At 37.2% G+C, this 13,380-nt stretch overlaps 1 protein-coding gene across 1 annotated transcript in view; it reads right to left on the reverse strand.

Annotated features, from left to right (window-relative positions):
* Positions 1-13,380, reverse strand: part of STAT4 (signal transducer and activator of transcription 4) — a 127,369-nt gene that overhangs the window by 3,127 nt on the left and 110,862 nt on the right. Inside the window, exons 15-22 of the mRNA XM_003341288.3 lie at positions 11,204-11,302; positions 6,575-6,710; positions 3,583-3,635; positions 2,964-3,058; positions 2,541-2,677; positions 1,966-2,157; positions 809-875; positions 60-168 (exon numbers count right to left, since the gene is read on the reverse strand). Of these exons, the coding sequence (XP_003341336.1) occupies positions 60-168; positions 809-875; positions 1,966-2,157; positions 2,541-2,677; positions 2,964-3,058; positions 3,583-3,635; positions 6,575-6,710; positions 11,204-11,302 (888 nt within the window). The remainder of the gene's footprint in view (positions 1-59; positions 169-808; positions 876-1,965; positions 2,158-2,540; positions 2,678-2,963; positions 3,059-3,582; positions 3,636-6,574; positions 6,711-11,203; positions 11,303-13,380) is intronic.

Raw genomic sequence — 13,380 nt, forward strand, 5'->3', positions numbered from 1 at the left:
CACACATTCTCTTGCATTTGAAATGGAATTGATTAGAAGTAAAAAAATTGACAACATACAGCAGTTTCAATGACTGTGGGGCTCAGGTGTTCTCTCAGCACTGCATATACACTTGGAGACATGGGAAGAAGGTCCGATGGAGAGCGTGGCTCAGTAGAATCACTTCGGCTTACAGAAAAAAAATAAAACCATAAAAGAAAAATTGGAAATTAGGTATTTGCTGTAATTTACTGGATCCTGAATGATTCTGAAGGGTTATCTAGTAAATTCTGTTTATGTTTAGCCCAGAGATTCCCAATACATCACTTAGCTTCAGAGTAGGGTTTCTTTTTCATTGGTATTGGGAACTCTCAGGTGAGGAAACTCCTTTTCCAAATATTCAAATGACTTGTTTTTTAAAAAGTATCATTCAGAGACTTGAACTCAAGACTTCCTTCCTTTAACAGTGGCCCTCTAGTCACCATGCTAAGCTGTCTCTAGGCTTATATTAGAGTGTGTAACTTAAATTTCAAAACATGACTTATAGCATGGTGACTTTGTGCCCCAATTATGATGGAGAATATATTCTAAAGATTCTAAGAGATTGTCTTGGCCTGACCCCCTCTACTCCAAGCCTTATTGTAAGGCATTGCACTGCATGAAGACAGTAAGTACAAAATGTTCTCTCCTAATTACAAATATTTTAGTTCCATTCTTCTCTTGGAAGCACCTGAAGATGGAACCATAGTATCTATAAGCTTCCAAGAGAAAATGTTTCTTTTTAGCAAATTCAATAATAAATGTATCACATGTGATTAAAATGACTCACATTGTTGAGATGGGGATAAATACAGAGGGAACATAACCCTTGTCTCCTCTTTCTGTAGGTCTTGAAACTGGGGACAAAATTAGAAATAGAGTTAGGGAAAAAGTAGAAGTAAATTTAAAGCTTTAGAATGTCATAATTAAAAAAGAGTGATATGGCTAGTTTGGTACAGTGGAACAAACAGTGACTTTGTCATCAGGCTTATAGTGTAAAGTCTTACACATTACTTGAACAGCCAACTAATAGTCAATAACTTCATTTATTAGAGTAATATTAAATCACAACTACTAGAATAAAACACAAGACTCAAAAACCCTGGATTTTTTCCCTTACATATATAGGCATGTCTCACTATTTCTTTTTTATGTTTCCAAAGTTTTTATAATCATTACTTTGTATTCGTGAAAATTCCTCTGAGATAGACCAATATAAACCCAAGCTTACATAGGAGGAAATTGAATCATAGGCATGTTAAAGATCAGTAATTCTGAAAGTGTGGTCTGGCCCTGGGCGTCTCCAAGATCCTTTCATAGGGTCCATGAAATATAAATTATTTTGATAATAATATCAAGACATTTTAATTTCTAATGTGGTAAATATTGACATATAGACATAGATGTAGATATATTTTATATAAGCAAAAGCTCTTTGGCATCTTTGATAATGTTTAACCACACAAAGAGATCCTGAGACCAAAAAGGTTGAGAATTGTTGTTAAAGAACATTCTCAAACCCTATAGGCAAGTTTGGCTGCAGTTTAAAGAGTTGTTGGTACTTCACTCGTTCTACCAGTATAGACAAATCCCTCACAATAGCTGCTGATACTGACTTTGTTCAGCTTTATAGTGTTCACATTGATTTCAGCTATGTAAAAAAAAATGTTATCTGTCAAATGACAAGGCTAGATTAGATAATTTTAAAGGTTTCTGCCAGCTTTAACAGACTATGAAATACCAATGGAAAAGGCCATAGAGTTATTTTCAAATGTATTTATTTTTGTAAAGATGATTAAACAGAAAGGAAAAACAAAAAAAATCAACCCCATTTTCCCTTAGGTCTTAAAAAGCTCCAAGCACATAGCAAAGATATTTCTATTCCTTTTCCTTGAAATGAGTTATCTTTCAAAAATTCCATGAGAGAAAAAGTAAACAGAAGCTAACCTTCATTTGGCTGAGAGCTGTAGTGTTTACCAAATGCTTTATCTTTGGGAATGTCAGGATATAAATACTTCAGTGGGTTTTCAGGGACATTTTCAGCCATAATAACTTTGTAGTCTCGAAGAATGTCAGCAAATGGCAGAGCCGCTAAACGGCCTTTATTGTAGGGCTCTACAGAATGGAATCTAACTTCTCCTGGAAGGAAAAAAGGCAGGTGGATAGTCAATCATCTGTATGAACACATTGTCCTTGATTACTGTTCTTTCTGCCCATATTATCAGTGCATGGTTGAATATAAAGTCTTTCCAGACATTCTGTAGACTAGACATTTTACAGATGGCACCCATATGGAGGACTTTCACTCAGGCAATTATAAATTCATGTTTTCCCGTCTAAATACAGAAGTTAGTAGGTGATACACAAACTCTGTGTAGACATTTAAAATAACAACAACAAAAACACACAAATACATATGTATAATCACCAGTCTTAAATTCCCAAATATTAACAACAAACTCCCAAGAAAATGCTATTTTAGTGATACAATAAGAGGTAACACTGGAGAACATAGGACATACCATTTTCTGATTGATCCACCCAAGTAAAGGTAATTCCTCCAAGGTTGCTTTCACTGAATCTTAATAAAAATGTTCCTGGCATCTTATCCTTAAGCAAAACTCGCTCCTTCTCCTTGCTTACAAAGCCCATTATATACCTGAAAGAAGAGTTCAAATACTTGATGAAAGACTATGAAATATACCGTGGCACATCTTCAATTGCATCCACAAAGCCGAAGTGTTCAGTGTATTTTTGAATGCATTCAACAGAATTCACATCTGAAATTCTCTTAATCATACCGTGAACATTAATATCAATAGGCTTAAATTTAAATACTTAAAAGCTCAAGAATGTTTTTAATGGGTTTAAACATGCCTCAAAGAGCAAATAATGCAATATGCAGAAAAATGACATTCATGCAGAAATTATAGTACATGATTTACCCATCAATCCAAAGAGGAAGAATGTGCTTTTTTATTAAATCCAGGATTGCTTCAAGCCATACCCAAAAAGTAAATGCTTTGCCAGGTAAGTGCTCCTATTTTCATTAAAAGACAAACAAGAGATAGAATGATCATTCAGCTAATGCATCAGAAAAATAGATTTTCATATTTTATTTCATGGTAAATCATTTATATTTTATATCTCATCAAGTTGGAGAAACTTTTAGGATTTCTCTTTGTAATGTGTTTATCTAGGAAATTCTTACCATGGTATAAATGGGGCTGTAATGATGATAGAAGTAGTCACTCACATTTATTTAGCATCCTATGGTTTACAAAATGCTTTTCTTACATCACCCCTGAAGGTGAGTAAATCAAATGTGATTATCTTCATTGACAAATGGAGAATCTGAGACTCAGCGAGGCTAAATGATTTGACTTGAGTCATGCAACTAGTAAATTGTTGGAAGCATACATAGAAGAAGGAGCTTCTAACTCTAAGACTAAACTACTCTCCCCTTCCATCCCCTGATCCAGGCCTGCCTCTGACCTTTATAACTCCCCTCAACCCAAAGGAATCTGAAATAAAGTATAAGATTTCTTTTTCTCTTGACCATACCTTGCAGAACTTGGCCCAAGAAAGCTGACCATCACTGTAGCTAGCTTGTGATGCTAAAATTAAAGAAGAGAAAAGAATCCATTTTAATCCAATTAAAGAAGAGAAAATAACACCTGCTTTTTGCTTCATTTAAAAAAAACCCTACAGATACAGTTGGGAACCTAACTGGTGCTGGCTTCTAAATGCCAAAGAAATATGACAAATTTTCCACTCTCAAGGACTTCATTATTTAGTTGGGGTAACAAAAATAATGCATTTGAAAAAGATAACACTAGATAGGATATAATCATATAATAAATTATGTGTTAGAGACTTTCAGTATCCTTAGGATTCAGAGAAAGAAAAGGACATTGTGGGTCACAGTGGTCAAAATAATTCAAATCAACATACATTTATTAAGTACCTACTAAATTTAAGTCACTGTCCTAGGTGCTGGAATGCAAAAACAAAATTGGTAAACAGTCCTTGCCTGAGGGAGCTCACATTCTAAAAAGTCAGGGAAGGTTTCATGGAGTAGGTGGTTTAGGATTTGGATGGGGATGGCATAGCTTAAAAGGTACAGAGGTTGGAATAATTAACCATAGCTTGTCTGGGAAACAGTGCCAAGAATAACTTAGCTGTAACAAAGAGTTCATATCAGAAAATGTGAGTGATGGGAAAATATAAGGGATTACAAAAACAAGTGATGAACCACTCTTAACAACTTGTGACTCAGTTTGGGAGTTAGCTCAGTTCCCTTTGTATTCATTTATAGTTCTAGTCCAATTTCTGTCTTGTAAGAAATTTTATGCAATTGTGGGAATTATGTAATAACTTTATTGTGTTGTTTGAACCTATCCCTGCATGTCTGGGAAGTCAGATCTTCTTGCATCTTAGAGACCCTTAACCAAGGACTTAGGTTATATTGATGAGAAATACAGTCAGGCCTTAAGATTGATGCAAGGAGAAAGCCATTTGTCTTATCTGAAAATTGGACCTGTGTTGGTCAATCAGTTATTGTTTTCATGTTCCTTTAAATACAGGTACTTGGAGGAAGTGGGACACTCCTTTTTCAGATTTCAGGGAAGTTTACTTATTTGCTTTCTCCTTTCCACCCAGAAAGTCCTTAATCTTTCCTCCAATTAGAAATAAGATCACCTAATTTTGTATCCAAGTTAATTATTTTCTCTTAATTAGCCTTATTTGATTTTTTTAATGTATAAAAATCTCTTTCCCTTTGTATTCAGGGACCAAATGCCAAAGCTGAGGAAAGCAACTGGTACCAATTCATTAGTTAATTGGCATACAGTGCTTAATAAATTGATATGCTCAGAAACTCTCTGCACCTTTGTTTCTTAGTCTTGTCATTTTTCACATGCCACAGTGATAAATGGGCAACATGGACACCGAAAATTAGGATTAAAAAAAAAGATTTAATTCAATAGGCTAGGGGGAAAGTTTCTGAACAAAGCTGGGATAAAGAGTAGATTGTTTCCATTTATGTAATCTTGTGTCAATATTTTACTAATCACATGGTTAGGAGCAAAATGTGAAATCTTGGACATGTGATTTTAACATGATAGGATATTACTGGTTTGGAAACTCCCTCAACAACCCCAGGGTAAGAGGGCACACTCAGCCACTCTTCTGTAATTTGTCTTAGATACTTAACAGGTTAAGTGGCATCCCCATATTCATAGTTTGTGTCATGTGGAACCCCAATTCAGGTCTCCTTGATTCCAAGGCTAGCTTTCCATTGACTATATTAACTACACTGCCTTTTTATCAGGGATGATTTCATTCCTTGTACTTGTACTTGTCCCTGGCACATAAATGCTTAATTACCATTTGATTGATATGACCTTTGTTTCAGAACTTCATTGATTTGGAGTTTCCTTGATAGGATGATGACTTAAAAGTAGATGCATATTAAGTAGATTTAGAAATAAGTTTCCACAAACCCTTTTTTCTCTTAAATGAATCCACATTCTTTTGAAGAATATGATAATCTAACACTCTGGGTAAAAAAAATATATAGTAATAGGGGCAGCTGAATAGCACAGTTGGTAGAACACCAGTCCTGGAGTTGGGAGGTCTTTTGTTCAAATGTAACTTCAGATATTCCCTAACTGTGTGACCCTGTGCAAGTCACTTAACCCCAATTGCCTAGCCCTTACTGCTCTTCAGCCTTAGACTCAATACTTAGTATATAATTGATACTACATATTCATTCTGAGGGAAGGTAAGAAGTTTTTTTTTTTTTAAAGGAATAATGAAAACAAGAGCAAGCAACTGCAGCTCAAATTTACAAAGAGCTTTCCCTTCTACAACACTTAAAGTTAAGGAAAATGAGGTAGCTCAGCACAGTGGTTAAAGCACCATGCCTGGAGTCAAGAGGACCTGGGTTCAAATCTGATCACAGATACTTCCTAGTTGTGTGACCCTAGATAAGTCACTTAACCCCAATTTGCCTAGCCCTTACCCTGCAGTTTTAGAGTTTACTAAGACAGAAAGTAAGTGTTTAAGGAAAATGATAAGTTACTCTGTTGAAAGGGGTTTTTCATCTTGCTACTTTCAATAATACCTGTTCAAATGGATTTGGATTCCCATGTTTGACTCCACTTGTTCATGTCAACTGCTTCTCCATTCCCCCACTCAGTTCTAGCACTAATGGTGTTTCTGAGGCTTACCTCAATCTCTTACCTTTTACGACACAGCAATATATAACAGACTAGTTAAAAAAACTGCTAGCAATTTTCAGTCAACTTGTATAGTTGATCAACCTCCCAACTCTACTTTAAAATTTCTGAGGAAAGGCCATTCTTCCTGTACTGTGTGAGCTGCCTAGTGGGTTTTTAAAAAAACTGCAAATAGGTTTTCTGTAGCGAATGTTGCTGCCTTACTGTAAAAGGCTGTTATTTGCCCAAGGATAGCACAAATAAGACTGGGTCTTTAAACCACCAAGCACGCCGTCACAAAGAGCTGAGAGCCTTCCATCCCAAGCAAAACATACCTGTGAGTTTCTCAGCCAGCATATTGAGTTGGTCTGAGTTGAGACCTCGTCCAACATACGATGAAAACTGCCAGCTCAGCACCTCTAATAACTGACTTAAAGCAGCCGTTGGAGGATTATTAAAGAAAACCAAGTTCTGAAACAGAGTTGTAATTGTATCCCTGTTAGCCATGCCCCAAAGATTGAAGTTTCTAAGCCATAAAAGGGGAGTCACATATGATGAAGGCATTGCCTTGCAAGCCTGGGACCTCAGATTCAAAGACCTTTGGGCATCATGGCAGCAATGGAGTAATGGAGGGTACCATCCCACCAAACCTCTGTTTATCTGACACTTTGGGCTGTGTTGCCCCTGCAATTGTTCCCTCATCTACAAAGTCTTGGCACAGATCCCCCCTACCTCTGAGGAAGGGCTGTGTCTCAAGAGCTCTTGTGTCTTCATAGGGTTTTGGACTAATTGGTCAATTCATTCAAGCAAATGGTCAACTTTGTGGTAATCTCAGTCAAAGCACTGTAATGACCATGCTGCCTCTCAATAGGTAGGTATTATGAGTATTATTGTCCCCAATTACAGATGAAGAAACTGAGGCTCAAAGAATTCAAGTGACTTGCCCATATAGATAGTAAATCTGGAAGCAGGATTTGCTTCCCCATCTGCTGTCTATGATGCTAGTAAAAGATAATCTTGTATTTTAAGCAACTGGCCAAATGCACGAGGATTTGTGTGATTCTTTGTAGAGGAGGGATACGGGGATCCAAGTTCCAAAGCCAAACTTAAAGAAGAACTCCTACTTGGTTCATTTCTTGGCTTATAGTACAGAATGAGTAGCATTGAACATGGGTATTATCCTATTTGGGGCAGAGCACTTACTGTGTTTTATCTCACAGAGCCACAAATGTCCTACAATGTCCCTCTGCTCCTAAGGTACCTCTTTAATGATTCCCAAATAACAGAGAGTTATGTTATCCTTCCTGGGAGCTGAGAAGATGTTTATGACTCTAGGAAGCTCGATGAATAGGGTACTGAGCCTGGATTCAGGAATATCTGTATTCAGATCTGGCCTCAATCACTTCCCAGCTGTGTGATCCTGACCAAGCCACTTAATCTCTGACTGCCTGACAAAGGGATCCACTGGAGAAAGAAATGGCAAACCATTCTAGTATCCTTTCCAAGAAGGCCCCTATGGTCCATAAGGTCATGAAGAGTCTGACATGACTAAATTCCTTTAGCCTTTCTTTTTGACTCATACATTTTTGTTTGGCTCTACTTGACAGTCCTGTAATTCTCAGACCCAAATTCCTTCCTTAACCCCATTCCATTATATATGTTGTACCTATGTATGCCCCTGCCCCATGGTCTCCTTCCTTTCCTCTGACTGGAGAGAGTGGAGTGTAGATATTGGATATCCACATTGGAGATCTCTATTTAAGGAGAGGACCCAGAGTAGACACCTCATTTCCCATCCGTCCTTGGTTGAAGGATTTTGTCATGCCCTTTTGGGTATTCTACTTCCCTGCCCTCCTCACCAAACTCCCCTTACCATGTGTTGTGAACCTCCCTAGATTGTGAGCTTCTTGAGGGCAAAGGCTGTCTTTTGCCTTTCTTCATATTTCCAAGTGCTTAATATGGTCCCTGGCATATAATAGGCACTTAATAAATAATTACTGATTGACTGACTGACTGTTGAATTTAAAAAATTCTTGAGTGAGTAAACTCTTTAATTTTTGTATTCATCCCCTGGGTCCAGCATAGGTCTGATACACGGCAGGCATTTAATAAATGCTTTTTCATTCATTTTCAGTTCCCAACTATTATTCTCTACATTAGAGAAACTGTCCCTAGTTCCAGTGCAGATAGAGACAGATAGTGGGAAAGGACAAAATGATTCTCTCCAAAATTTTATCTGCAGTAGCTAGACAAAGTTGGGGAGGAGGGGCACAGCACTTAGCATCTTCCCTCAAATTGAGTGCTGAGGAAGAAAAGAATTCTTGCCTTTGGAGAGGATTTCTCGTTTCAGTTCAGCTGGACAAGTTGTAAAAGATCTGATACTATAGCAGTCAAGAAGGAGGCAGAGAGAAAGCACCATTGAGGGACTGACCCCCCCCCCCCACGCCCTCTTTCTCTTTTAAGGGACTAATCAGCACTCCTTCATCTTGGGCTTTTACTGGATCCCTACTTACCTCTTAAGAAATTCTTAAATAACCACCAGATGGCAACAAAACTCCGGCAGTGTGGACCTAAATTAAATGTACTAGGAACCTCTCTTGACTATCTGGGCTAGTGGAGGCCCCATGCCTTCAGTGGATAATCAAGAACTGTAAATGATCCTCATGACTGTTTTAAAATCTCAGTAGCTTTCTGTGGCTCCGTGAACAGGGTGGAGTGAAGCTAGAGATGAAGTAGGGAGGATGCTTTAGGGATGAGGCAAAGAAATTGTGTAGTATGGAACTTGTCTGTCAGGCTAGTGTCAGAAGAATAGAGCCAAAGGGTCTGTTCCTCCAAGGAGGAAAGCTTGGTTCTTATGAAAACAGACTGAGCATAAATGTCATTGAGAGCATTTTAGAGAAGAGAAAACTGAGGTCCAAAGAAACTATCTGACTTATCCAAGGAATGAGTGGAAGATCTGGGATTTGAACCCAGATCTTCCGACTCCAAATGACTGGACCACATAGCAATATGCAAGGCATAGATCTAGGAAGTAAGTAACTGAGGGAACTATTTAGGAATAGAAGATACAGACCTTTCATTACTCATTATTAATATTATTTGGGAGTCCTGAGAAATCAGGCTACAAATATATTTTTGTTGTTCAGTCATTTCAGCCATGTCAGATTCTTAGTGATGACTTGGGGTTTTCATGGTAAAGATATTGAGATGGTTTGCCATTTCTTTCTCCAGCTCTTTTACAGATGAGGAATGGAGGCAAAAAGGGTGAAGTGATTTGCTCAGGTTCACAAAGCCAGTAAGTGTCTGAGGCTGCATTTGAACTCAGGAAGATGAGTCTAACAGACTGTAGGCGTGGCATTCTATCCAGTATACCACCTAGCTACCCTACAAATATGTAACTCTTTATAACAATGCAACTACAAGAATGTGTAAATTATCTATGCATGTACCTATGTATGAATGCATGTATGTATGTGTGTGTATGTATGTATTTATATGTGTGTATCTATCTATCTAAAGAAATTAGAAAACCCTTTAGAAGTACCTAAATTGAAAGCATTTCTTTCTACACACTTTTTTTGCTTATCCTTGGCCATTCTGAAGCCTTAGACCCTGTCCGTCTTCTCTTCTTGATACTCTTCTCTGTCGGTTTTCATGGCATTGCTTTCTCCTGGTTTTCCTTCTATGTGTCTGGCCACTCCTTTGTCTCCTTTGTTGAATTTGCACCCACTAAGAGTGAGGATCCCCCAAGACTGTTTCGAGTTCTTTTCTCTTTTCCCTCTATTATTCTTTAGTGATACTATCAGCTGTCATGATTTCAATTACTGTCTTTAAGCATATGTTTCTCAGATTTATTTGTCAAGCTCTAACCATTCTTCAAATTCTAGTTTTGCCTTTTAGCGACTCCAACTGCCTTTAGCAATATATAGCTGCTTTATAGATATCTTAAACTCAGCATGTCCAATTTTGAAATGATTATCTTTCCCTCCAAATCCTCCCTTTTCCCTAACTTCCTAGTAGAAAGGATACCACCACCATCTCAGGCATCCAGGCACCAATCCTCCATGATTCCTTTTTGATTTCACTTTCATCCTCATAGCCAATCATATAAATGTTGTCATTTCTAGTTTGATTATAGCTCTTGCATACATTCTCTTCTCTCCTCTGACACTGTGACTACCTTGGTACAGGATCACCACTTGTACTATTGCAATAGCCTAAAAATGGTCTCCCTCTGCCTCAAGTCTTTCTTTACTCCCATCCATCTGACACTCAGCTGTCAAATTGATCTTCCTAAAGTGTGGGCTTGACCATATCATTGCCCAACTAGTAAACTCTAGGCTCTAGGCTCAAATTCAAAATCGTCTGCTTTCCATTCAAAGCCCTCTCTCTATAACTTGGCCCTTTCCTGCCTTTCTAATTGCTTATATCTTATACCCTGCCCATACTCCTTCCGCAATCCAGGGGTTTCTTGTTCTTTGAACACAATACTCCATCTCTTGACTCCCAGATTTCTCACTGGCTGCGGCGAATGACTGCAACTCTCTCCTTCCTCAGTTCTGTCTTTTAGCTTCCCTGGATTCCTTTAAGCCTCAGCTAAAATATTATTTTCTACAAGAAGCGAATCTTAGTGGCTGTCTCTGAAATTACTTCCAATTACACAGACACACACACACACACACACTATACATATATATCTCTATATATCTATATCTCTATCTTGTTTGTACATAGCTATTTATATAGTATCTTCTTAATTATCCTGTGAGCTCCTTAAGATTATAGACTCTGTGTGTGTGTGTGTGTGTGTGTGTGGTTTGACCTTTGTGCTGACTCTTTGAGCAGTGGTTAACACACAGTAGATGCTTCGTAAGTACTAGTTGACTGACTGATTGTCTGTATGAAGGTAAATGCATTGTGATTATAGAGAAATAAAAGAATACATAAACGTAGCGTCTTCCTACCTGAGAGTCATTGGTGGATAAATTGTACCAAATTATAGAAGCCCAAGCATTAGGTAATTGACTAACGTTGGAAATCATCACAACAGGTAATGAATTGGTCTGTTAAAAAAAGACATACAAAGATATCAGAACCTAACATGTATTGATATTGAAAAAGCTGCTAGTATAATGTCTCTTGCCCACTGAGTCCATGATCTAATATTTATTATAATTGGAGAAAATGGAAAAAAATTCACCAGAGAGAAAATCATAGTGTGATCTGATGGTTTTGAAAAAGCCTAAAAATTAACTGAAATAAGATGAAGTAGCACAGTAAAGTATTAGATTTAGAATAAAGAAATCTTCATGGCAAATCTAGATTCAGAGGATTACTAGCTGTGTGATCCTGGCTGAGTCACTTGATTTTCCTCAGCTTCAGAATCCTCATCTGTAAAATGGGGATAATAATAGCACCTACCTCACAGAGTGATTTGTGTGGACAAAAAGAGATAATATTTTGTAAAATGCCTTATAAATCTGAATGTGCTATGCAAATGCTAGCTATTGTTATTAAAAGTTATACTTTTAAAATATGAAAAAAAACAGAGAAAGGAAATAACCATGTTGCCAAGACAAAAAAAGCTTATTTATAATTTTTCCATAATGATATCGTATATTTTATTTTGAACTTTTTTACTTTTTGGAAGTCCTTTTACAGCTTATTTCATATCTTGTGATATAGACCACACTGCTATTGGCAAAGAAATTGAAGATAAGTTAAATGACTTTCTCAAAGACACAAGGCTAGCAATTAGCAGGACTGAGATGAGAATCTCAATGACTGGGCTCTTAGTTCAATGCTCATTCCCATGTTCAAAGTTGCTTTGTTATGCAGAGCTGAGAACACAGCTGGTGAATGGAGGGGCAATAGGACATAGGGGAAAGACCATTCCACTAGGAAATGGAGACCACTGTTTCTATCTTGCCTTTACTAGAATCTCAGAATCTCTGAGTTGAAAGAGACCAAAGAGGACATCTATTCCAACTTATACCTGAACAAGAACCCCCTTTGATTATCCTTAGCCAGGTTTCATCCAGTCTTTGCTTGAAGATATGCCAAGACAAAGACAGCCCATCTCTTTTTTGGATAAATAATTAATAGGGAATTCTTCCTTACATTAAGAATAAATTTGCCTTTTTGTTCTTAGTTTTACATTCTGGGGCCAAGCTGAGTGTCAAATCCCTCTTCCAAATATTTGAAGACAGCAATAATGTCCTTCTCCAGTTTCCTCCTTTCTAAGGTAATCATGTCTAGCAAATTTCACCTGTTTTCATATGGCATGAACTGAAAAACATTTCAATATTCTGGTCCCCTTCTTTGGATGTTCTCTAGCTTATCCATATCTTTGGGAAAATGTGCCAGGTATTAAATACGACATTCCAGGTGTGGTCTGAGAATAGCAGAGCAGTCCAGGATCCCTAGTGCTAGACACTCTGACTTTTGTATGAAAGCCAAAAATTATAATCGTTTTCTTAACTGCCTAATACTAATAATAATAGCTAGTGTTTATATGGTACTTTAAAGTTTACAAAGCATTTCACAAATATTATTTCATTTTATTTTCACAACTACCCCAGGAAGCAAGTTATTATTACTCTTTTAGAGTTGAGGAAATGAAGGCAGGCAGAGGTTAAGTGATTTATCCTGGGGTAACATAGTTAGCAAGTAAAGAAAGACTACATTTGAACTCAGGTCTTCCTGATGACAGATACTGGAGTACTTTGTAAAATTAATAAATTCCTCTGGATTCTGGGCTATGAAAATAAAGAATGTAGCTCCTGGTCACTTCTACATGATCTTGTTTAAGAATATTCCTATTTCTACTCATAACAACTTTTATGATCCAGATGAATCTCAAAGGATAACCTTGACAATAGGCCATTGGTACTGTAATGAAGCCAAGAATATGAATGCAAGACTCCATTTACTCAGTAATATGAAATATATGCTCACTTAATGCTTACAGATTATTTGGAGAATATGATTACATGAAAAATCTGTGAAATCCTTCCATTGATGCAATTTAGAAGCTCTTCTGTGGCTTAACAGTTAAATCCTATAGAATGCTTTTGGGTTTATACAGGTCATGCATGATCATGTAGTAAGTGTAACAGACTGTATTTGTGCCAACTATTTA

Source organism: Monodelphis domestica, chromosome 4, assembly GCF_027887165.1.
Source record: "Monodelphis domestica isolate mMonDom1 chromosome 4, mMonDom1.pri, whole genome shotgun sequence".
Lineage (NCBI taxonomy): Eukaryota > Metazoa > Chordata > Mammalia > Didelphimorphia > Didelphidae > Monodelphis > Monodelphis domestica.